Source organism: Silene latifolia, chromosome X, assembly GCF_048544455.1.
Source record: "Silene latifolia isolate original U9 population chromosome X, ASM4854445v1, whole genome shotgun sequence".
Classification (NCBI taxonomy): Eukaryota; Viridiplantae; Streptophyta; class Magnoliopsida; order Caryophyllales; family Caryophyllaceae; genus Silene; species Silene latifolia.
In genome coordinates this window covers 59161897-59188538 of record NC_133537.1, presented here as the reverse complement: position 1 = coordinate 59188538, position 26642 = coordinate 59161897, and the positions used below count along the sequence as shown (strand labels likewise).

At 40.9% G+C, this 26642-nt stretch overlaps 1 protein-coding gene and 1 non-coding gene across 2 annotated transcripts in view; both read left to right on the top strand.

The window, feature by feature from the left end:
• Positions 1-25129, top strand: part of LOC141617429 (uncharacterized) — a 29969-nt gene extending 4840 nt beyond the window's left edge. The window contains exons 2-9 of the mRNA XM_074434630.1: positions 2380-2440; positions 2530-2672; positions 2877-2939; positions 3031-3113; positions 8319-9446; positions 9631-9872; positions 22428-23441; positions 23838-25129. Coding sequence (XP_074290731.1) covers positions 2380-2440; positions 2530-2672; positions 2877-2939; positions 3031-3113; positions 8319-9446; positions 9631-9872; positions 22428-23441; positions 23838-25129 — 4026 coding nt within the window. The remainder of the gene's footprint in view (positions 1-2379; positions 2441-2529; positions 2673-2876; positions 2940-3030; positions 3114-8318; positions 9447-9630; positions 9873-22427; positions 23442-23837) is intronic.
• Positions 6634-6741, top strand: LOC141624646 (small nucleolar RNA R71). Its single transcript, XR_012534452.1, has one exon. It is a non-coding gene; the product is annotated as a small nucleolar RNA R71 (small nucleolar RNA).
• Positions 25130-26642: the final 1513 nt, after the last annotated feature.

Genomic DNA, 26642 nt, shown 5'->3' with positions numbered 1-26642 from the left:
AGCATGTGGTGAGGTTACATAGAGTCCCTAAGGATATTGTGTCAGATCGGGATGCGAGGTTTATTTCTCGGTTTTGGCAAGAATTGTAGGAGATAATGGGGACTACCTTGAAGATGAGTATTGCTTTTCATCCCTCAACAGATGGGAAGACAGAGAGAACTATCAAAACTTTGAAGGATATGTTGAGAGCTTGTGTGATGGAGTTTGGTGGTAGTTGGGAAGATAGGTTGGATTTGATTGAGTTTTCTTACAACAACATCTACCACGCGAGTGTTAGGATGGCTTCGTTTGAGTTTGTATGGGAGGAGGTGTAGGAGTCCGATTTTCTGGGATGATGGAGCTGAGGCAGTGGTTTTAGGACCACAGATGGTACAGGAGATGGTAGAACAGGTTAAAGTGATTCGGCAAAAGATGAAAGCGGCCCAGGATCGACAAAAGAGTTATGCGGACTGTTTTGTGTGGATTTTGCGCAAGACGAAATCAGGTCAGGGTAGAGTTGTGTAAGGTTAACTATCTCTAGGTAGTCTGTTGGTCAGGTCGTCAGGGTACAATATAAAGCTGTAAATAAAATAACGATAATAATAATAAGACAAAGAATTTTGTACGTGGAAAACCCTTGAATGGGAAAAAACCACGGGCACCAAGCCAGGAGAGGATTTCACTATGTAATTTGGGAGAATAATTGTATGATAATAACAATGCTTATATTTCTCTATGCATTACGTATGCTTCTTGTTGTGTGAGAATGAGATAAGTCCAACATCTTCAAGTGCTCCTTATATAATCTTCAATCTTGAACGACTGCCTGATATGGTAATGAATGCGGATTATTCTCCATTATTGCCTGGAATAATTGCTAATTATTCCTCCCTTAATTACTGCATTTACTGCGAGATCTTCACACATAATGCTGCGTATAAAATTCCTTTATATTACGCGTATACGGTCTAATATCGTCCTGATATTTTGACCGTTGTCCTCTCCATGGCCTGGCGCCTATCTTCATGTGTCCTGATAGCCTGACACCCTGACGGCCTGGCAGTCGGGTTCAGATGAGATACTGATCAGGAAGGTCTGCGGATTTCCAGGCCTAACAATTGCCCCTTATCTCCTTATTTGCAGTATGCCAGGACGAAAAAATGAGGAGATAACTTTATTTTTAGGGAGATTACCCAATGGTTAAGTTTTGCCTAGTCAGTTTCCTGTAATAGCTATTTTACTGCAGTTGATGACGCGTATAGTATTTACTGCAACTTCCTTAATGATTATCCACTTCCTTTGCGGCTAAAACCCTAATCTTCTTCATTATAAATACCTGCGTGCTTCATTAAGTTGAACTCACCAAAGCAATTCTTATTATTTCTCTCTTTAATAATCTTTCTCTTCAGTTCTCTTAATTCCCAACTTCTTCAATCTTCAATCAATTTTCCATAGTCTTTCTAATAATGGCTGCAAAAAAGAAGTCTACCAGGGCAGCGGTTCCTGCAACCCCTCCTCCTCAGAATCCTGAGGAAACTTCTTCTGAAAATCTGCCTACTTCTTCTGCTGCTCCATCTCCCACAATCAGTAAGCCGAGTGATTATCCATTGGAGATGATCTCAATATTCCATGGTGATTTTTAATTCAAGCCTACGAAGGCTTTAAATGAGGATCAGTCTCCTGCAAACCGTTTGAAGCCTGAGTTTGAGAAGATTTTGAAGGATAAGGGGATCATCCCTGCTAATGCTGAAGTCTGGATCCCTGAGAATTCTCCCATCAGGGCTGACTGGGCTTGTCCTGGTTGGTTCTGTATTCATGATTGGGCTTTCAGGGCAGGCTGTAAGCTTCCTTTTCCTCCTCTTATGGTTGAGGTTATTAAGGAGATCGGTGTTCCAATTTATCAGTTAATGCCAATGGTGTGGAAGGCTGTATGTTCCATTGAGAATCTCTGTAAAAAACACAATATTTCTTTTTCTCTTGACGACTTGAAGACTTGTTATGCTGTTAAAACAAACAGTCCTGGCCGTATAAGTTTTAAGGTCAGGGCGTCTACTACTCCTCTTTTGAGTAACTTGGACAGCGGCCATGATAAAGGTTGGGCTGCTGGGTACATGTTTGTCAGGACCAATTCTGTAGGTCCTGACTTGGCGTATTTGAATCATGAGGCTTGCGTTGCTGGTGAGTCTTTTGGTTTCTCTCTTTGCCCTGCATTTTTTACTTTTTAGTGAAAAAATAAAATGAAAATTATAATAAGTCATACCTCTTATGTGTGCAGTCGATGATTGGGTTACTGAAACTGAGTATCCCACTCCCAATATTTCTGCTTTCCTTGCTATTCCTCCTTTGGAGAGGTCTTGGCCTCTCTATTGTGGGGTCGGTCACCTTCCTCGCTGCTTGAAGGCTAACGGTGCTGCCAGGGCGGCTAAACCTTCAGGGGCTGCTAGTGCTACTACCTCAAGCAGTAAGTCTATCTTAGTCATTCTTTTCTTTTGACTTTAGCTTCCTGATAATGCTTGGTTTATATTTCTAATATAGTATTTCGTGTTGTAGCCACCAGGTCATCTATTCGCCTTGGCAGGTTTGGTATGGCTAACCTTTCAGCCAGGCTGGCTAAGATCAAGGAGGAAGGTTCCCAGGGAAGCGGGGATGCTGAACCTGTTATTGACTTGACTGAACAATCTGATGCTGCCAAGGTCACTCTTGTACCTGCTGCCCCTGCTGAAATAAGTTCAGCAGTCTAGAAAAGGAAAATTGAAGATGTTGACATTTCTGCCCCGGTCAGGGAAGTGAGAGCCAGGGTGGACAATATGGAGGCTACTAGGGTGAAGATCAGGGATTACGCTACTTCTAAATCAGATGGCATGCTCACCCTTGACTCTGTTGAGACCGCTAATCAGGCAGTTGCTTCAATGGATCATTCAGTCAGCCTCTTAGCTGGTGCCTTGGTTGCTGTAAGGGAGGTAGGCTGGAACAATTTTTATGTGTGTTTTGTTTGGGTGGTTTTTATTATTGGTGTAAATTACTCATGATTTCCTTTCTGTTTTTGATCAGGGTGTTGCGACCTGTCTCCATAATGCCTATCAGGCTACTTCTTTGGTAGCCCGGATTGATCAGATGAGATCAGATTATGATAGGTTGAAGTCTGAGCTGGATTTTGCACGAGTTGACCTGGCTGCTAAAGCTGCTGACTTGACAAGGGTGCAGGCTGAGACAGATGCTACTATGACTGAGGCAGTTTCGAGCAAGCGGCTGTTGTAGGAGGCCTTGGACAGAAATGAGGACCTCACCCAAGAGAGGGATGACTTGGAGTTCAAGCTGGATGATGCTTCCCTCTACTTCTATATCAAGGGAAGGGCGGCTGCTATGTCGGAGCCTATCGAGGCCAGGGCAAAATGGAACCCTGAAGCTAAGATGGCTTTCGCTGCTTCAAAGTATCCTGACCTGCATAATATGGAAAATGAACAGGAGGTCGACTCTCTAGGGGAGCAGGATGTTGACGTTGATCCGGCTAAGAGTAGGGAGCGGGTTGTTGATGCTGGTAATGTTTCTAAGGAGAAGCAGTAATTTATTTTTTTCAGTTGGTATTTTGGCCCATCCAGGGGGGATGTCCCTGGACAAACAATATTTTTCTTTTCCTGTCTTGGGTCAGGGAGACTATCCCTGGCCTTTATGAATATTTTGGCACCATTGCCCCAGGGGGTGAAGGTTTTTATTAATATAGGCATGGTGGCCTTCTTTTGGCTGATTTTGGTTTTGACTTTGCTTAGTTTGTGAGTTTCATCCTGTTGGGCCTGTCAAACATTTTGTTTGGATAACCTGCACATCATTTTCGTTTTATTTTGTTATTCATGAGTAATTCAACCAAGTATAGTTTTTTTGGCTATAATGGTTGAAGGGGTGGGAAAACCGGCTTGTCAGGAGGGCTTATGTCCCCTGCCTAGCTGGAGGGCTTGGTATTCGGCCTGTCAAGAGGGCATGTAAGACGAGCGTCTTTCCTGTAAGACGAGCGTCTTTCCTGTAAGACGAGCGTCTAGAGTCAGACGAGCGGATTCTCAATTGAGACGCTCGGATTCTGTGACAGAACAATTTTTTTGAATTCTGCAGCTCCGCCAGACGAGCGGAATGCATCTTAGACGCTCGGATTCCTTGTCGACGAGCGGATTCTCCTTTTGGCCGCTCGGATTCTTCCTTGACCACACGGATTCAGGTCCATCCATGGGTACTGCATAACCCGTATCATTTTCATTCTTCAATTCTCGTGTTCTTCATTGCATGGGGCACTACAAAGGCATGAATAGCCTAGGCAATTGCTATCCGCACACTAAGTCAAAGCACTACACATTAATGAAATCATAAGTCCCCTCCCTCACTTCTCTCAAAAATGATGAATATCTTGATCAAGGCACAAAAATATAAATCCAAAAATGACAAAGAATGCAATGTAAAAATTGAAATACAAGTTAGGGAGTTGGAATATTTACAAATGGTGGTTTAGGGAGGACTCCACCAAACTCTCATCCAATGTGAGATGTCAAAGGGGCATGTTCAAGGTGTTGTTGATGTTACTCAACACCTTGAAGAAGTAGTAGAAAGCTTGTTCGTTATCATGATAAAGGTCCTTAATAGATTTTTGCACTTGTTGTTCTCTGTGATTGTCTTGGTTCATAGCATTACCAATGTAGGGATTGAATATCCCTTCGAACTCATCATCCCAAAGACCGCAAACTTCGTCTACTTGATCATTAAAAATTTCTTGAGTTGATAGAGACAACTCTCCTTCTTTCTTGTCTTGGCCAATATGGCCATCCTCTTCACTTGTCATGGGTGAGCTTTTCAAGCTCTCATTGTTGCTATTTCCTTGCTCTTTTGATGGAGCATCATCAACTTTCGTTTTCCATTGGAATTTCGACTTCTTCCTATCATCCTTCCGGCTATAGTGATCAACCATGAAGCATGGTTCATGCAAACGGGGAGCTCTCATGGTCTTGTCAAGATTGAAAGTTATGGTCTCGTCTCCCACTTCTAGAGTAAGCTCTCCGTGCTTCACATCTATCACCGCACCCGCGGTGTGCAAGAAAGGTCTACCTAGGATGATCGGAATATTGGAGTCTTTTTCCATGTCAACAATGACAAAGTCCACTGGGATGAAGAATTTGCCAATTCTCACGGGAACATCTTCCCATATCCCTAACGGTGTCTTCGTCGATCTATCGGCCATTTGGAGTGTGATGTTGGTACATTTAAGCTCTCCTATCCCTAGCCTTTTACTAACCGAATACGGCATAATACTCACACTTGCTCCTAGATCACGCAAAGCCTTGTTGATCGTGGTGTCGCCAATGGTACACGGTATTGAGAAGCTTCTCAGATCTTTAAGTTTCGGAGGTGAACTCCCTTGAAGGATTGCACTACTCACCTTAGTGAAGGCGATAGTCTCAAGCTTCCGGATCGACTTCTTTTTCGTAAGGATGTCCTTCATGTATTTTGCATTGGCCGGCACGTGATTGATTAATTCTGTGAAAGGAATCGAGACTTCCAAATTCTTCACAATTTCCATGAATTTTCCAAGTTGGTCATCAAACTTAGGCTTAGCTTGACGACTTGGGAATGGAAGTCTAATCACAATGGGCTCCTTCTCCTTGGCCTTTTCTTCACTTTTCTATGAAACTTCTTCTTTTGTTGGTTCATCTTCCTTAGAGTTTTGCACAACTTCTTCTTTGTCACTAGCTTCCACAACTTCATCCTCAACTTGCTTCTTTGGTCCTTCATATCCCGTACCACTCCCCAAGTGAATGGCACTAAACGTTTCATGTCTTGGGGGATTACTTTGAGGTGGTAATTGCCCTTTTTTGTCTTTCAGAGTTTGAAGATGCTAGTTGGGTCAATTGAGTTTCCAACATTTTTGTGTGGGCTAGGATGTTGTTGATGGTGATGTCTTTTGCTTGGCTATCGTTTTGCATTTGAGTGAAAAATTCTTGTTGATTCTTTTGCATTTGGAGGACCGCTTTTTGAACATCAAAACCTTGGTCATTTTGTTGATTGTATGGAGTTTGATTTTGGTAACCTTGATTTTGGTTGTAAAAGGGTCTTTGATTTTGGTTTCTCATGGGAGGTGGGGTGTATGTTTGTTGAGAGTTTTGAACATTTTGGCTTTTGTATGAGAGATTTAGGTGGAATTTGGTGTTTTTATTGTAATAGTTGGAATAAGGGGTACCACTTTTGTATGCTTGAAAAGCATTCACTTGTTCATTTGTTCCCCTACATTCGCTTTGGTCATGTCCCAAAATTCCACAATTCTCACATATCCCACTTGGGATTGATGAAGATGCTACCATGGTATTAACATGATGCTTTTGTGATTTTGAGGCTTCTTCAAGTTTAGCCATAGCCTTCTCAAACTTCAAGTTGATTGTATCAATATGAGCACTAAGTTGAGCACCCAATTGAGTAATAGAGTCCACTTCATGCTTTCCTCCTCTAGTTGCCTTGCGAGGTCTACTATATTGTGAATTATGGACCGTCATTTCCTTAATCTTGTTCCAAGTTTGATTATCGTCAACTTCGGTGAACATACCATTTGATCCCATGTTGAGAATATTTCTTGAGTCTTCATAAAGACCATTCCAAAATTGTTGTACCAGGAACCACTCGCTAAGTCCATGATTGAGGACATGAGCGACAAATTCCTTTGAATCGCTCCCAAGCTTCATACAAAGATTCTTCATCCCTTTGCTTAAAACCCGTAATTTGAGCTCTTAGCATGTTAGTATTTTCCGGAGGATAGAATTTTTTGTAGAAAGCTAGAGCCAACTTCTTTCAAGAGTCAATTCCAAGAGTAACTTTATCAAGGCTTTTCAACCACCAATTAGATAAAAAGGGAATAAGACCCATCGAATTTGGTCTTGAGTCACACCGGTTTGTGAAATCGCATCACAATAGTCACAAAAAGTTTCCATATGGGAATGAGGGTCTTCACTAGGCATCCCCAAAAATTGGCTTCTTTTGACTAATTGGATAAATGCGGATTTAGCAATGAAATTTCCGGTTAAGTGTTGTGGTGTGGGAGTTCCATTGGGTAGGTTCTCCTCGGTTGGTACGGAATGTGATGAAAATTTAGGCATTGTGGGTTGATTTTGTGATTGATTTTGTGTTGGGTTCTCCTCACCTCCTCTTGCAAAAGGGTTGATGAACTCAAGAATGAATATCTACAACCTCACCAATTTCTCTCAAAGTGTTTCTAGCAAGCCTTCTATTGGTTGTCAAAGTCCTTTCAATCTCGTGATCAATGGGTAACAAGTTACCTTGTGATCTTCTAAACATGAAAAATATCAAACAACAAGAAAATAATTAGAACAAACCTTGAGGAGTTTTACTTCCCCAAGGCAAAGAAAGACACAACTAATAACAATCTAAGAAAATCAAATCAAGTTAACACCGTCCCCGGCAACGGCGCCATTTTTGGTCGGACTCACTTGGAGCTTAATTTTCGGTTACTTGTCGTTAGGAGCACCTAGACCAAAACAATATTTATAACTTCACAAACAACTATACTATTAGTAAAGACGTAAGTAAAGGTCGGATCCCATGGGACGGGTATTGATGTAGGATTTTCGATTGCAAGTAGCGGTGTCTAGGGGTGTCACGATTTAGGCTGAGATAAGAAGATCACTAAACTAAATAGCAATAAAAGTAAACAAGCAAGATGATTAAAATGAGATGTAAACAATTGATTAAAAGCACTAGGGTGTCATGGGGTCATAGGGGATTCATGGGAATTGATCAAACAAACATATTCTCAAATTATAAGCAAGCAATTATTGTTGTGATAGGATCGAGTTGGTTTATATCTTACAATCCTAGGAAGGTTTGGGTCCCGGAGCCGAATCGATTAGATTGTACAACACCTACAAGTCGACTTAATCCTCCCTACTCAACTATATGCATGGTCTAATGAGACTCGAGTTGGTTTATGTCTTACAAGTCTCATTGAAAAGGTAAGTGATGGGTAAAAAATGCAAGGATTCATAGGCTCGCATTTCATCAAACATAACATGTGCATAAGTTGAGATCACAACAAGCAAGCAAATAAATTATGAAAACATATTAGATTAAACATATTACCTATGGGTAAGCACTCGGGATGAGAGAGATTCTAGAGATATAAAACACTCTAAAATTCTAAAAAGGGGATTAATCTTTAGTAATGGCTGGGATTAAGAACCCTAATAAAAGTCCCAAATCGATTAATGTTTCTAAATCAAAATCATCTATTATACACTCAAATATAAAAACAAAAAAACATGTTGATTCTAATTTCGCAAGCTCTAGTAATAATAAAGGGAAATCGCCTGCTTCTGCTCGTCCGATCAGATTATCATTCTCTCTGTTGGCCTCGGAGGAATTGGATGTGATTCTGGAGGAAGAACAGGAAGTGGAGGTCATCACCGAGACTGCTCAGGAACAGCCGGTACCAGGCTTAAACTCTCCGTCGATGATGTTGCAGGTGAGATCAATTACTGGTCATCTGCTGTTTTCTATTACATTCTGGGCGCGAAGCCTCCTAGTAGTGTGGTTACGGGTTTTGTTAAGCGAGTGTGGCAATCATATGGAGTTGATTGTATTTCGTTTTTACCTAACGGCATCTTCCTGGTTCACTTTAAAACAAAAGAGAAACAGCTGGAAGTTGTTAGGAACGGTCATCTTATGTTTGATAGTAAGCCGGTAATAGTGAAAGAGTGGACTCCTGATGTTGAATTAATTAAACATGATGTGCAATTGATTCCAATCTGGATGAAACTATATGGTTTAGACATCAAGTTTTGGGGTCCTGGATGTCTATCAAAAATCAGTGGTTTAGTTGGGAAATTCTTGCGTTGTGATGAGGCTACCAGTAACCGTGCATTCCTTGGATATGCTAAAGTTCTGGTTGAGATTAAAATTGGACAGGAATTCCCTACTGAGCTTGTTTTTGAGGATGAATTGGGAAAGACTCAGAGGGTAAGAGTTGTGTATGATTGGTTGCCCCTCTCATGTGATAAGTGTAAGGGACTTGGGCATACATCTGATTTGTGCAGGGCTGATGGGAAAAAAACTCAGAAAGTTTGGCGGCCAAAGGCAAAACCACAGGTTAAACCTGCTGCTGCTAACACAAAAACTGCTAAACCAACTCAGACACCCACTGCTAAACCTGTTCCTAAGCCTGTATCTCCTCCTATTACAGTGGTCACACCTATGGTGGAGCCAGTTGTCATAATGGAGACTCCTGCTATAGGACAGGAAAGGATTGATAATGGTCAGTCAATGCCAAGGAGGTTCATAAGCAGGCTGTTAAGGAATGATTCTGGGGAACCTAGATTGTTCACCCCTAGAGGAATTACCTTCATGGATGCTCTGAATTTATCAATGCAAAAAGCACGAACTGAAAGTAGAAGGAAATTGGGGTTCCAAGTTGCTAATTCTGAGAATGGGTAGTTTGGGATTTTGGAATGTGCGTGGTATGAATAACCTAAATAAACAACAAGATATTAGATGGTTTATTCATCAAAATAATTTAGGTTTATTTGGTTTACTTGAAACAAAAATAAAGGGGAGTAAGTGGAATAATGTTAGAGCTAATATATGTAATGATTGGTCTATCTGCACAAATAATAGTCATCACCCTGGTGGTCGTGTTTGGTTACTATGGGACCCTACCCTATATCAGGTGGATGTCTTAAATATCACTGAGCAATGTATTCACTCAAAAGTTTATGACAAAATGCAGAAGGTGTCTTTCTTTTTCACTCTTGTCTATGGTTTTAACAAGATCCAGGAAAGAGAGAGTTTATGGGAGAGTATTAAGGGGTATAGTGTAACTGTTGCTGGTCCTTGGTTAGTTTGTGGGGACTTTAACAGTATAGCCTCTGTGGATGAAAGAATAAGGGGGTGCTGCTGTCACATGGGCTGAGATTGCACCCATGAGAAGTATGATGAGTGGGTGTAACCTTCATGAGCTTAAGGTGACTGGTTCTTACTATACTTGGAATAACAAACATGAAAATGATACAAAGGTGTGTGGACAAGGCCCTCGGGAACTGCGTCCGCGGGATCCACACCAGGCATAATCGACTCGAGGTTCTTTCGAATTGAATTAAGACATATAAGAGTCGCCACCAAGTTTTTTGGGAACTTGGAACCGTTCAAGTCAACTTTACACCTTTCATCAAAAAGCATAAAGCCAATCGACTACGAGTGATTAAAGATAAAGACTTGTACCCTATATCACTCGATTTGAATGACTCTCGTAATCCAATGGTATTTAGACGGATCCACAAACCATAGATCTTGAGTAAGGGGTGAGGGTACGTGTTGGGAAGCCCATAAGGACACCCAACCCCGCCCGTCAATAACGGCCTCTACTAAGTCAAGTATGGATTTCAAACAAGGTCATAGCTACTACGATATATGATATGCAAACATCGTTTTAAACCCTAACATGTGACAACAATTTCTATGTCGTTTTAGATGCAACTAAACTAACTTTGTCAAAGTTGTAATTTAGCATGTGGGTTGATTGATCTAACAACATACAAAACAAAGCAAACAAGGCTTAAGGGGGAATGGGGGAGCCGTTGGGATCTACCTATTACAAACCAGGCATTTCATGCCGACACAACAATAAATTAAAGATACAACTCGATCTAAATACAATTGCTACATACAGAACCGTACACGACACATTACACGGCCAATCGGCCTAGGAAATCACAACAAGAGGGGTGGCCCACGGCTTACATGACTCACGGCCTTGGGTCACTCCTCGTGATGTGTGCTTTCACTTAATCTCATCGAATTAGACATAGGGCTACGCACCAAAACATGCATTAGCATAAACCGGGCCATGTTGCTTTAAACAATCATGCGATTTACTACGCTCTTACATGCATTGGGACACAACCATCTAACCAAACAAGACTAAGGTTTTGAAAGAGGTTTTGACTCGATAAAAGAAAGCTAACTCAAAAATTACAACTCGATAACAAACACGACTCGATAAACGAAGTAATTACAAGATACGAAATAACGAGATAAAGATGAGAAAAAAAACGAGAAAAGGGACTACAAGGACACGGCCGAACACGGCCCACACGATCTAGCACACCCTAATTCTTAGGTTAGATTCATTAGGTTAGATCGATTATTGCGAAAAAAACGGGTTAGGAACGAATTAGAAAACAAGTTAGAAACGACGTTGATCGATTGAAAAGAGGTCTTGCAATTGTGTATTCTACACGGCCTAAAAAGGGTCAAGTTAGGTCAAATTCGCTAATTAAATTAACTCATCGAGTGTTAATAAGAAGGTGCTAATCACGCACTCTTATACTAGCGAGAAATCATGTGGAAGAGAGAGATGCATTCAATTAGGTTATAGAATTGTTAATCGATTTTAAAAGCTATGTCGATGCCACCTAACATGTCTAATTAGGTTATTAAAATGATCGAATGTCGTCTAAATACGTCATATGTTGACAATCAGAGGTTAAACTAACATACAACGGATCCTAGGGTGTGTCGAATTGGCGAAACAACGAAGGGTCAAAAGCGAGGAACGGAAGTTAGAAATTCGTTTTATTTATGCCCTACCTTGAACACGAGGATATGTAAATGAGACGGGGGTGTACGACCGACTGATGTAGCGGTTTCTTTTCCCATCTCAAGTCAACGCGGGTGTTCATGGTGGTACTTTAACTTATACTCGGACTAACTAGTTTCATAATTAATTAGAACAATCGATAAACAAAACGAAAAATAAACAAAAACAAGACAATAAAAAACAAGCATAAAACAAACGAAATAAAAGGGAAAAGAGGAGGATTTGATGCACCCTCAACCTACATGTATCGTTGACACCGTCTTGGGTCGTAATCGATGGTAGATTTTATCTCGAGAGGCCGTCGTCGACGAAGAAACAAAGCAACACGCGTTTTTTGACAAATCTGGACAGCAACTTTCAAACGATGATATCTCCCTCGTTTCACGACGAAAATTCGATTTAAAAGATGTTTTGAAAACTAGAAAGAGAGGAGAACAGGGATCTTAAAGCAACCCCTGCTCGTTTTGGGTTATTGGGCACGAAAAACGAGCACAAACAGAACTGGACAGACAAGAATAAACCGCGAAAACAGAGTGTATAACACTCTGTTTTTCGAGGGATTTCGTGTACTCTCAAGGGCAATTTGGCTCGTAAATCTTTGTCTAATGTGTAGATGGATGTTATGTGGTTAATTAGGAACAAGAAAATCGAATTTTGATGGAGGTTTGATGGAGGAACGAACTGCTTTTCGAGGAAGACACACAAACAGTTTCAGTTTGTGTGTCGGTTTTGTTTAGGGTTTTTGGGAGGCAATTAGGGTTTGTTTCTGAGGTTTAAAGCTTGTGAGTGAAGGTAGGATGTATGGAGAACTTAGAGGAATGATTGTATGGTGAAGGGGTGGTATTTATAGGGAGTTAAAGTAGGTTAAAAGAGAGGGGAGGCAAATCGGGCTAGCTGAACATAGCTGCTGTCCAGCAGCTTTGAGGGGGGTTTCTAGGGTTCGTTTTGGGGGTTTTCTTGGTGATTAAGCTAGGATAATATGGGTAGGATACTAGGGTATGGGTTAGGGTTAATGGGTACGGGTCTTGGTGGTGTTTGGAGCGGGTTTGGGCTCGCGAATTGACACGCAAAAACAGGGGACTGCATTGGTGTTTTGCGGGCTGCTTGTGGCCTGTTTGGGATGAGGATTTGGGCCGCTTGTGAGGGGGTTCGAACATGGGTTGATGGGTATTGGTATAGTTTGGTTAGTGTACTCGAGATTCGTGCCAATTCGCAAAGGAAACGGGCTTAAAAACCGAGCTAAAATCGAGCTCAAAACACACGGTTAAAAACGAGTTCTTCGCTTTTAAAATCGATTTTTCAAATCAATTAATAAATTAAAATAAATGACTTTTCAAATCAAATATACTCATAAAATGATTTTTCAAATCAATTATTTATTTTATTTTCAATAAAATAAACTTGGGAAAATAAATTCAAAATAAAGCTTTAATTTAAATATCATTCAAATTAACAAAATGAACTCACTAAAAAAACATTAAATTAAATATCATTTAAAATAATAAAATGAATTCCCTTTTAAAAAAAAACATTAATTTAAATATCATTTAAATTAATAAAATACTTCATCGACGACGCCCATTCTACCTCGTAAAACGAGCTCCAAATAATGACAATGACAACTAAAGAATACATGTGTCCTATCATCATCGGGTGTTTGTCGGGTTCTCTATAAATTCCAATATCGACGGATACGGGTATCTACAGAGCCCCCACTTTGACTGAGGCTTGGACAAGGCGAAAGTCAAAGTATACCCCAGGTCCCTCTCGACCTGAGGATTCTGCGGGTCGTTTATAGTCCATTAGACTTGCGTATATAAGCTCGCTTGACCATAAGAAGAGATCATACCGAAACTTCGTTGGGGGATTGACTCTTGCTTCATTGTGTCGAAATATCATCGTTGGTCATCGACCCATAAATTGCATAAATGGTGGGTTGAGGCTTATCCTTAGGCGCCTACGTATCCGTTTCTGACGGAATCAAACCCGCGTCGTAGTTCGGCCCTGCTGACACTTGCCCAAAGTTTATCATCTGCTGGCGTTTGTCCGAATTCATCTTCTGCTGACATTTGCCCAAAATTTGTCATCTGCTGGCGCTTGTCTGAATGGGACGGGACTTTCCAAGGAGGTTGCCGCCGTTTTCATCATTTGCTTTCAACTACGGAATTCTTCCATTTCATACTCTTGTATTGAATTGAATTCCGAGTGGATGTCATCCTTTTCATCTTGATAATGGTCTCTGAAGCCAACGGCTTCGAGCCCCGATTTGAATGGCTCTAAAGTCGAAGACTTTAGAGCCCCCGATGAAGCATATCCTGCTAAAATTGAAACATAGAAAATGTACGAGCAATAATCATCACATAAGCATATTTGGATCATCGATCTTGAAATTGGATCATTTTGAAGTACTGGGTCATCGACCCGAAAGTTGAATTTGAAAATTTTGAATGATTGGGTCATCGACCCGAAAATTGAATTTGAAAATTTTGAATAATCGGGTCACCGACCCGAATTTTGAATTTGACATCACTTGGAATGTTGGGTCATCGACCCGAAATTTGAGTTTGAAAGACTGGGTCATCGACCCGAAATTTGAACATGTTGAAAATTTTGAATAATTGGGCTATCGACCCAAATTTTGAATTTGAAATGAATCACTTGGATGTTGGGTCGTCGACCCAAAATTTGATTTTGAACATTGAGATTTGAACCTTGACTTGGATCATCTATCCATAATGCGCAAAAAGTTTTTGAAATTTTGAAATTTTGAAATATCTGGCATTTTGGAATCGAACCTTGATGGGTGAGCATGAAATACGACTTAGACACTCTGTATGACTCGTAAACCACGTGGGCGTAGCCCGCTACCGTAAAACAAAAAGGAAAATAAAACCGTAAGTGTGCACGGGTTTTAATTCAAATATTGACTTGTTGGGGGTAGAAATGTAAATTGGCCATTCTGGCGCCAAAAGATGGCAAACGGGAATCACAAGGTCGTCGACTTGGGATGTAGATATCGTATGTCATGGGCGTGCTCCCGAGGGCACATGGGAATCAAGATCACTTGGCATTGACAAGGAGCATTAAACTCATAGAGCAACAACGTTGGCTTCGCCCAGACACTAAACACAGATTGATTTTATGAGAGCAGTTGGACATCACACATCACGCTTGTTGGGAACATTCTGCCACTCTTCTCCTCGCCTCCTTTCTTTTCAGCGAGTATTCATCATTTCTTGCCACCGCCTTCTTTCTTTTCAGCGGGCTTTTTATTATTTTTTCTTCCACGCCTTCTTTCTTTTCAGCGGGTTTTTCATATTTTCTGTTCCCAACACAAACCCACATCTATGTGACTCAGCATCTTTGCCTACACCATTAGATAAAGCTCATTCTGAGACTCGATACTATTCATCTGAACCTATATCCTCATCCTAGCCTACATCGAGTGCTAAGACCGACTCAAACAAAGGTGGCTTCATTTGGACTTGGTTAAGACCCGTAAGAAACCGACAAGATGACAACTTGGTTGGTGAGTGGGTGGATTGAATCCCTTATTCTGAAGGACTGCCTACGTATTCGCGTGGAGCGAAATCAAATCCGACGTAGTTCGATCATGGTGCATAAACATGGCATTTTGATTGTGTGTACACACTCGAAGGTTTCACCTAAGGTATCATGTCATATCCCATTCTAGCCTGTAAAGTACCGTTAAATCCCGTGTTTGGGGTTAGGTGTAAAAGGCTTGGATCTTTTGGGATGTGGAGCTTGGTAATAACAAGTTGGAATGGTTAACCATCATTCTGAAGGTTTGTTTTGTGGTGCTAAGGCCAAGGGCTATGGCTGCTGATGTGGTTGGAATGGGTGTCTCGGGTTTGATGAACCACGAGTGCAAATGGGTTGAAAAAAGATGTGGGTTCAAATTTCCATGTCTGGACCCTAAAGGCTGGGTGTAACAACACAAGCGGAGTAATTCTCAAAATTCCTGACTATCCCCTTGTACCTGTCTCAGGAAGGACTTAGAGGGTAAAGAGGTCACTACTTACGCTTTTGGGCTTCGCCCATTGAACTTCAACTATGGGTACTTGACTTGACTTCTGGCCTCTGTAACTTCGACATTCAACCAAAAAGCATTCCGCAATAACTTCAACATCTTTTTTTCTTTTTTCTTTTTCTTTCATTTTTCATTTTTTTTTCCTTTTTTTTCCTTTTTTTTTTTCCTTTTTTTTTCATTTTTTCATTTTTCCAATTTTTCTCTTTTTCTCATTTTTCATTCTTTTTCATCTTTTTTCTCTCTTTGAAAATGATCTTCTATTCATTCTCTCAGTCATAAATTGATACACCTTGAAAACTGGGCTTCACCAACTACATTGGGTAAGAACTAACAATTCCTTGTTAGAACGGGTTGATATCTTCTCTCTTCGAGAGGGGATGATTTTGTTGGGGAAAAGGCTTGCCTTCCATCATCGATAGGGGAAACAAGGAGCTAGTCCGGGTTTGTCATAGAATCATCTAAAAGCTTGTCACAAACATTGGTTCAGATGGAGGTTTTCTACCACCAGACATGGAATAGGTAAAGGAATCAAACACGGGATCCTAGTGTACCTTACATTTTGAAACATGACATATTTCTACCCAGGGATGCCTTTGAGTGTGTTGTGCGTTTTATCATATTTCGGAATGATTGGGGATTGAAAACAAGACATATTTGGAAATGAAACTGCAACTTTTTATTGGAATGACAAATGCTTAACAGACTCGAAGGAACGATTCCTAGGACACATCCTAGGTCATCGTGGAACAAACGACTCAACTTCAAGAAAAGAAAGTCCTAGACTCGAATCGACTAAGATAAGAAAACAGATCCCGACTCATAATTTTCAAATCTGGTCTTGAGCTTTCTCTTGTTCAAATTTGTCGACTTAGATGCTCGGCTCTTGTCCTTGATCCCTTTGATGGTCGGCCTCCATCCCGAGGTAGTCCTCTGAGGATCTACGCCAGTGATGAAGGTTGGTGAATCGAATTGTCTTTTATTAACTTCGTTAATGAGAGGAGTACATTCTAGAGCGAGACTCCCGATTTGAATTTCATTCTTCGGGTTTGGCAAGAATTCACAGCAATCCACAAATATTTTCCCGATAAACACCCCTTTCAAGTGATATGGGCGGATAAGATGGGAATAATCGACATTGTCTTCGACAGAAACAAAGTTGGAATGATCACCAAATGGATTGGTGATGTTATTAGGTTTAACAGCTAGGATCGGGAGCGTTCCGTTCTCAATCATGTCTTGAATTTCGTGCTTCAGTCGATAGCACCTTTCAGTATCATGGCCTTTCCCTTGATGAAAGGCACAGTAGGCATTTGGTTTATACCATTTACCTTGTTGATCAGCGGGAGGGTCCGGAGTTGGACCAATAGGCTTCAGCTTTTCTTGGGCTATGAGCCTTTGGAGAGCGTATGTATAAGTGCATCCGATATCGGTGAATGCCCTTGGTGTTTGGCGCTGCGGATTCTTCGATTTCCCTTCTAAGAGATTGATGGCTTCATCAATATGGGTCGTTGCTGGGGCCTTGGCCTTAGACGATGAGGCCCCTTGGTACCCTTTCGGCTTTTCAGCCTCTGCCCTTATGACATCATCTTCTACCTTTATCCCGATTCTTATCAATTCTTTGAAAGAGCCAAAATTTTGGTATTTCAGAGCATTACGGTAAATAGGTCGTAGATTCTTTACGAACTTATCTACCATTTCAACTTCATCAGGATTCTTGGCTAATTTCACGCTTTCAGCGCGCCATCTTGCAAGGAATTCAGTAAAGCCTTCTTTTTCTTTCTGTGTCATCACCTCCAATGTTCTTATGTTGGTTTGAATCTCGACATTATCAGCATAGTGCTTGCAGAACTCCACCGTAATATCTTCGAAAGTGGGGAAGTTCTTAAGGTCAAGATTGTAGAACCACGCCTTCGGTGTTCATCCGAGAGATTGAGCGAAAATTTCGAGAGAGCATTTCAAAGAGTACTCCTTTCAGTGCTAAGTACCCCTTATATGCCTTAACATGGTGGACTGGATCTTCTGTGCCCTTAAACTTTGGGATATCAGTGAGTACCATGTTCGTGGGCAACTTATCCTGAATTGGGGCATAGGCCCTAGCATTTTCGTAGTGAATGTTCTTCCCCTGGGAGAGTTTCAAACGGTCTTCGATGAACTTGAACCGTTTCTCCAGATCAGTCAGAGGTGGAGGGGAATCTTCACCCAGCTTAGATTCGATTGCATCCATTCGGGTCATCATGAGGTTCACGGCCTCAGTGAGCTTGTTAATAGCATCTTCCATTGCTTGACGTCGGGTTTTTGGCGGCCTTTCTACAAGAAAACCCCGTACTGAGTCAATATTTAAAGTAAGAGCCCCTGCACACTTAAGGACACGACCCCAACTTGACTCAAACAAAGACTCGACTTGAGATTGACTAACCAGAGGTTCGACTCACGGTTGGATCTAGACCTTGGTTCATTTTAGACTCGACAAAACGACATGACTCAAACTGTCATAAATCGGTTATAAACCGGACTCGGTGTGACTAAACCCGTGATTGGACTAACATAGCCCATAGGTTCGGGTGAAACGCCCTAAATGGCCTAGCTTGGACGTTTTTGTGGACTATCCTAGACCAAAAGGTCGACCAACATGACTCAAGGCCCAAGAGGTGAGCTTGGGTGACCCAACAAGGTCGTGTTCTAGACTCTTGGAACGAAACACACCCGGCCTAACACGGCCATGACCTGGACACGACTTGACGCATTTCATGCTTGGTTGAGGTTCGAGAGGCATTTTGGATTGGTTTTGAAAAAAAAACGAAAGATTGATTCGAAAATGAGATTTGAAATGGGCAGATGCCGGCTAAAAGCTCATTTTGGGCCGAAAATTCTAGTCCTATTTGGGCAGCATTCCGCGTTTTTAAAACCATGCTATTTTGAAAGTAAGTTGTTCAAAAGTTCGGTTTTGGAAAGGACATGGGAAATTTTGAAAAGACTCGGGAAAACACCTTGCACATTGTCATTCTCATGTTACAAGGATGTATGCTCCTAGACATCTCTAAGTCTCGGCAAGTCTTCTACAAGAAGGTCTATGCCCTCCATCCTTTTGCGGTCTTATAGAGCAAGGTGTCTTAAGGTAGAGTACCTAGAAGATCGTCCCCACCATCAAGAACCACGCGAGGTGAAGTGGAAGCGAGCAAGGTGCAGCTTCCTAGCATAGTGGGACGTCACCCCCCACGCATCACGAAGAAACGCTGGGACGGCCCGGGCAAGTCCTTAAGGGTTTATGCATGAATCGTAGCACTATGAGTAATGTTTTACTTTCCAACACTTTCTTTTCAAGTTTCACCTCGGAGGAAAAGACCCTAGAAACAAAGTGTAACTAGTCCTCTTTTCCCCAGCGGAGTCGCCAAATTGTGGACAAGGCCCTCGGGAACTGCGTCCGCGGGATCCACACCAGGCATAATCGACTCGAGGTTCTTTCGAATCGAATTAAGACATATTAGAGTCGCCACCAAGTTTTTTGGGAACTTGGAACCGTTCAAGTCAACTTTACACCTTTCATCAAAAAGCATAAAGCCAATCGACTACGAGTGATTAAAGATAAAGACTTGTACCCTATATCACTCGATTTGAATGACTCTCGTAATCCAATGGTATTTAGACGGATCCACAAACCATAGATCTTGAGTAAGGGGTGAGGGTACGTGTTGGGAAGCCCATAAGGACACCCAACCCCGCCCGTCAATAACGGCCTCTACTAAGTCAAGTATGGATTTCAAACAAGGTCATAGCTACTACGATATATGATATGCAAACATCGTTTTAAACCCTAACATGTGACAACAATTTCTATGTCGTTTTAGATGCAACTAAACTAACTTTGTCAAAGTTGTAATTTAGCATGTGGGTTGATTGATCTAACAACATACAAAACAAAGCAAACAAGGCTTAAGGGGGAATGGGGGAGCCGTTGGGATCTACCTATTACAAACCAGGCATTTCATGCCGACACAACAATAAATTAAAGATACAACTCGATCTAAATACAATTGCTACATACAGAACCGTACACGACACATTACACGGCCAATCGGCCTAGGAAACTGCGCACAAGAGGGGTGGCCCACGGCTTACATGACTCACGGCCTTGGGTCACTCCTCGTGATGTGTGCTTTCACTTAATCTCATCGAATTAGACATAGGGCTACGCACCAAAACATGCATTAGCATAAACCGGGCCATGTTGCTTTAAACAATCATGCGATTTACTACGCTCTTACATGCATTGGGACACAACCATCTAACCAAACAAGACTAAGGTTTTGAAAGAGGTTTTGACTCGATAAAAGAAAGCTAACTCAAAAATTACAACTCGATAACAAACACGACTCGATAAACGAAGTAATTACAAGATACGAAATAACGAGATAAAGATGAGAAAAAAAACGAGAAAAGGGACTACAAGGACACGGCCGAACACGGCCCACACGATCTAGCACACCCTAATTCTTAGGTTAGATTCATTAGGTTAGATCGATTATTGCGAAACGGGTTAGGAACGAATTAGAAAACAAGTTAGAAACGACGTTGATCGATTGAAAAGAGGTCTTGCAATTGTGTATTCTACACGGCCTAAAAAGGGTCAAGTTAGGTCAAATTCGCTAATTAAATTAACTCATCGAGTGTTAATAAGAAGGTGCTAATCACGCACTCTTATACTAGCGAGAAATCATGTGGAAGAGAGAGATGCATTCAATTAGGTTATAGAATTGTTAATCGATTTTAAAAGCTATGTCGATGCCACCTAACATGTCTAATTAGGTTATTAAAATGATCGAATGTCGTCTAAATACGTCATATGTTGACAATCAGAGGTTAAACTAACATACAACGGATCCTAGGGTGTGTCGAATTGGCCGAAACAACGAAGGGTCAAAAGCGAGGAACGGAAGTTAGAAATTCGTTTTATTTATGCCCTACCTTGAACACGAGGATATGTAAATGAGACGGGGGTGTACGACCGACTGATGTAGCGGTTTCTTTTCCCATCTCAAGTCAACGCGGGTGTTCATGGTGGTACTTTAACTTATACTCGGACTAACTAGTTTCATAATTAATTAGAACAATCGATAAACAAAACGAAAAATAAACAAAAACAAGACAATAAAAAACAAGCATAAAACAAACGAAATAAAAGGGAAAAGAGGAGGATTTGATGCACCCTCAACCTACATGTATCGTTGACACTGTCTTGGGTCGTAATCGATGGTAGATTTTATCTCGAGAGGCCGTCGTCGACGAAGAAACAAAGCAACACGCGTTTTTTGACAAATCTGGACAGCAACTTTCAAACGATGATATCTCCCTCGTTTCACGACGAAAATTCGATTTAAAAGATGTTTTGAAAACTAGAAAGAGAGGAGAACAGGGATCTTAAAGCAACCCCTGCTCGTTTTGGGTTAAAGGGCACGAAAAACGAGCACAAACAGAACTGGACAGACAAGAATAAAAACACAAAAACAGAGTGTATAACACTCTTTTTTCGAGGGATTTCGTGTACTCTCAAGGGCAATTTGGCTCGTAAATCTTTGTCTAATGTGTAGATGGATGTTATGTGGTTAATTAGGAACAAGAAAATCGAATTTTGATGGAGGTTTGATGGAGGAACGAACTGTTTTTCGAGGAAGACACACAAACAGTTTCAGTTTGTGTGTCGGTTTTGTTTAGGGTTTTTGGGAGGCAATTAGGGTTTGTTTCTGAGGTTTAAAGCTTGTGAGTGAAGGTAGGATGTATGGAGAACTTAGAGGAATGATTGTATGGTGAAGGGGTGGTATTTATAGGGAGTTAAAGTAGGTTAAAAGAGAGGGGAGGCAAATCGGGCTAGCTGAACATAGCTGCTGTCCAGCAGCTTTGAGGGGGGTTTCTAGGGTTCGTTTTGGGGGTTTTCTTGGTGATTAAGCTAGGATAATATGGGTAGGATACTAGGGTATGGGTTAGGGTTAATGGGTACGGGTCTTGGTGGTGTTTGGAGCGGGTTTGGGCTCGCGAATTGACACGCAAAAACAGGGGACTGCATTGGTGTTTTGCGGGCTGCTTGTGGCCTGTTTGGGATGAGGATTTGGGCCGCTTGTGAGGGGGTTCGAACATGGGTTGATGGGTATTGGTATAGTTTGGTTAGTGTACTCGAGATTCGTGCCAATTCGCAAAGGAAACGGGCTTAAAAACCGAGCTAAAATCGAGCTCAAAACACACGGTTAAAAACGAGTTCTTCGCTTTTAAAATCGATTTTTCAAATCAATTAATAAATTAAAATAAATGACTTTTCAAATCAAATATACTCATAAAATGATTTTTCAAATCAATTATTTATTTTATTTTCAATAAAATAAACTTGGGAAAATAAATTCAAAATAAAGCTTTAATTTAAATATCATTCAAATTAACAAAATGAACTCACTAAAAAAACATTAAATTAAATATCATTTAAAATAATAAAATGAATTCCCTTTTAAAAAAAAACATTAATTTAAATATCATTTAAATTAATAAAATACTTCATCGACGACGCCCATTCTACCTCGTAAAACGAGCTCCAAATAATGACAATGACAACTAAAGAATACATGTGTCCTATCATCATCGGGTGTTTGTCGGGTTCTCTATAAATTCCAATATCGACGGATACGGGTATCTACAAGGTGTATAGTAGATTGGATAGGGTAATTGTCAATGATGATTGGATTATTTCCTATCCTGATTCTGTGGCTCGGTTTTTGCCTGAAGGTCTATATGATCATTGCCCGTGTGTGATCACTTTGACTGAGAACTTTATGAGGAAGAAGCCTGCCTTTAAATACTTTAACATGTGGTCTATGGCTGCAAATTTTTCTGAAGTGGTCAAGGAAGGGTGGAATTGTGATGTTCAGGGTACACCCATGTACAGAGTTGTCAAGAAATTGAAGGGATTAAAGAAGAATTTGAAGGAGTTGGATAAGGAACAGTTTAGTAATATTGAGAACCTTACTCATGTTACTGATCTCTCCTTAAAACATTTTCAAGATCAGCTCTCAAAGGACCCTTTGAATCCTGATTTGTGCAATGCTGAAAGAGAATGTGCACAGGATCTAGTAAATTTAACTAAGGCTAGGAATTCTTTTCTAGCCCAAAGAGCAAAGGAGAATTGGGTGAAAAATGGGGATGAGAATACTGCTTTCTTTCATGCTAGTATTAAGAGAAGAAGGGCTCATAATAGGGTGTATCATATCAAGGATAAGGAGGGGAAGCTGTGTACTACACCTCAAGGAATTAAATCTGCTTTTGAGGAATATTACATAGGCTTGCTTGGCTCTTCTAAAGAGGTGACTCCTGTTCATAAGGGAGTCATTAGATCTGGTAAGTGTTTAACTGATGAGCATAGGGAGATTCTTACCAGATTTGTTACTGATGATGAGATAAAAATTGCAATGTTCTCCATCCCTGGTACTAAAGCCCCAGGTCTTGATGGGTATAGTAGCCAGTTTTTCAAGGACTCATGGGCTATTGTAGGGAAAGACATCTGCATTGCTGTCCGAAATATGATTAGCTCAGGGAAAGTGTTGAAGGAAGCAAATAATACCACACTCACTTTGATTCCTAACGTTGAAGTTCCAGATAGTGTTACTCAGTTCAGGCCCATTGCCTGTTGTAACACTATCTACAAGTGTATGGCTAAAGTGTTGTGTTCAAGGTTAAGCTGTATATTTCCTGATATCATCCACCCTTCTCAGAGTGCTTTTGTTGCAGGGAGGGATATTGTGGGCAACATTTTAATATGTCAAGACCTTATAAAATTATACAATAGAAAGATATGCTCCCCTAGAATCATGATGAAGATTGACCTTCAAAAGGCGTATGATTCAATTGAATGAAGTTTCTTACATGATATGCTAGTCCATCTCCAGTTTCCTAAGACTAGCATTGATCTTATTATGCAATGTGTGTCTTCCCCCTCATACTCACTGGCTCTGAATGGGGAAGTCTTTGGTTTTTTTAAAGGGAGAAGAGGTTTAAGGCAAGGGGACCCTTTATCCCCCTTGTTGTTTACTATATGTCTGGACTACCTGAGTAGACTGTTTAGAGTGCTGCACCTGTTCCATGGTTTTAAATTCCACCCTCTATGCAATAAACTCAGTCTGAATCATCTGTGTTTTGCAGATGATTTATTGCTGTTTAGCAGGGGTGATTTAAAGTCAATTACTCTAATGATGAGAGCCTTCAGCACTTTCTCCTTGGCGTCTAGTCTCCACATGAATAGTGGCAAATCCAGTTTCTATTGTAATGGGATGGGAGATAGTCTGGTGAAGGATATTGAGGCACTTACTGGTATGAAGAGAGGCAGTATCCCCTTTAAGTATCTGGGAGTCAAAATCATGCCTAAAAGACTGGGGGTGCTTGATTGTCAGTGCTTAGTTGATAAGGTCACTGAGAGGATACAGAGAATAGGGGCTAGGCAACTGTCATATGCAGGGAGATTTGTCCTTATTTCTGCTGTGCTTAGTGCTCTTCATAGTTATTGGGCAAGAATTTTCATGCTCCCAAAACTTGTCCTAAATAAAATTGATACAGTCTATAGAGCCTTCCTCTGGTATGGTACTAAGAATAGAGAGCATCCCCATTTGGTAGCCTGGACTCAGATCTGTCAACCAAAGAAAAAAGGAGGCCTTGGTTTTAAAAATCTATATCAGTGGAACATTGCCCTCATTGCTAAATATGTGTGGTGGGTGGAGAAGAAAGCTGATCATTTATGGGTTCGTTGGGTGCATGTTATTTATATAAAAGACAGGATATGGAAGGAATATGAGCCTTCTACCAGTTCTAGCTGGGCCTGGAAACGTATATGTGCAGTTAAACACCAACTAAAACATCACATGTTTGATGAAGTATGGAGGAGGAATGACCAGGAGTACTCTGTACATATGGGTTATTCTTGGCTGGCACAGGATGTAGCTGATGTACCATGGTATCCTTGGATCAGAAATAGGATAATGCTTCCCAAGCATGAGTTTTTTATTTGGCTGGTTGCTCAAAACAGGTTGCTCACTCAGGATAGATTGATGAAGATGAATATTATTCATGATAATTGTTGTTTTTTGTGTGGAGCAGCTGAGGAGAACATTGATCATCTCTTTTTTCTGTGTCCTTTCAGTCAGCAATGCAAGCAACAGATTGCAGTTTGGTTGGGTTCTCCTATCCCCAATCAGAATGTGATCTCTTGGTGGCTAGGGCATAGGGATAGATCCTTGTTGAGAAAGCATGTAGTTGCAGCTTGTATGGCTCATGTAATGTATAGTATATGGCAGGTAAGAAATAGATGTCGGCTTGAGAATGTATTATCTTTGCCTGTTGTTATAAAGCAGGTGAAGAAGCTTTTTCTTTTGCAATTGAGAGCTAGTTGTGTTGGATCCAGTATTAGGAGTGTGAAAGACTGGATAACACGGTTAGAATGAGTTCTGTAATGAGCTAGAGATTGATCTCTGGCGAATTTGTTGGTTGGGCATTAATATAATCACTTACATTTCCCCAAAAGCATGAATCATCCCCCATGTTGGTTTCCCCTAATTACCCATTAACCCTAGTTAAGAAAACTACTGACTCATTATCAAGTTTAACATGTTAACAAGGTTGTCAATCATATTAACAAAGCAAAACATGATGAATAAATGAAGATGATTAACAATAATTAAAAAGGATTAAGAGAGTTATACCTAATGATGATTCCAAAATAAAGCAAAGAATAATAGAAGTACTTGATGAATGATTGGAAGGTTGTCAATCTCCCAATAATAACCCAAATAAACTTCAATTACCCAAAATAAAAGATGAACAAAAGAGAAATTAAGGAAATGAGATTTGTATTAAGATTTGATTAGAAGTTGATTATAAGATTAAAAAGAGATTAGAATGATATAAACTATACTAAGGATTGATAAGAAGAACATGATTAATCTAATTAGACTAATGGGGTATTTATAGTGGGGATTAGGTACACAACTTAGGGTTTACTAAGGGCTTAAATGACGATTAAGTCCTTGAGGAATCGCTCCTCTCAAAAAAGATGTGGGTCTCCTTTTAGCCGGTCTTTCAAAAATATGCGCATCTTTCATGGAGCAAAAGAGGACGCGTGGGTCTGTAACACAATTCGGGCGTCCAAGGGTCGGGACGAGCCGATTCTCAGGTGGCTGGACGAGCGGCCTTCAAGCTTGGACGCTCGGATTCTTGGAAGTTTTGGACGGGCGTCTGGGAAGCTTGGACGAGTGTAATGGGAAGCTTCTGGACGAGCGTCCTGCCTGGTTAGACGAGCGGATCTCGTCCCAGCCTTCATTTTCTTCTTTTCTTCTTCTCTTCTCCCAACAATCCTCCGGGATTTTGTCGGGGATGCAAAGGTCTTCTTCATCATTGCCCATTTACTACAATATGTACAAAGGCCTTCTAGTCTTGTATTCTCTTTGATGCTTGGTCATTAGATTCGATCAATTTAGCTCTATTTTGCCATGAAAATGCAAGTTTTTCACTCCTCTCCTACCAAGGAAACAAAACCTCAAAGAATATGCAAAACAAAGGACTAAAGATAGTAAATGACCCAAATATGCACTAAAAAGCATAGGAACGAGGCTAATTCGGGGACTAAATATGCTCAAATATTGGTCACATCAGTTTCCCTACTCAGTTATTGGTTACATAGTTATTGGTTGTGTTTATTGTTGATCTTTAACATATTGGATTGTATTGGTGTTGTTGTTGTATAAGTGGTTGTGTTGTGTTTGTCTGTGGTTCACGAGGCGTGTCCTCGGCTGAGTTGAGTCACTTGCGGGAGTGGCTTCACGCCCTTGATTCGCCCTCTATGGAACCCGCCACAGGAGGGGATGTGCACATTAAGGAACATGGGTTATCGCTGGGATTAGATGAGCGGGGATTTGGTGGGTACGGTTGCGGTCCCCCACTGGCGGCGTGGAATATCTA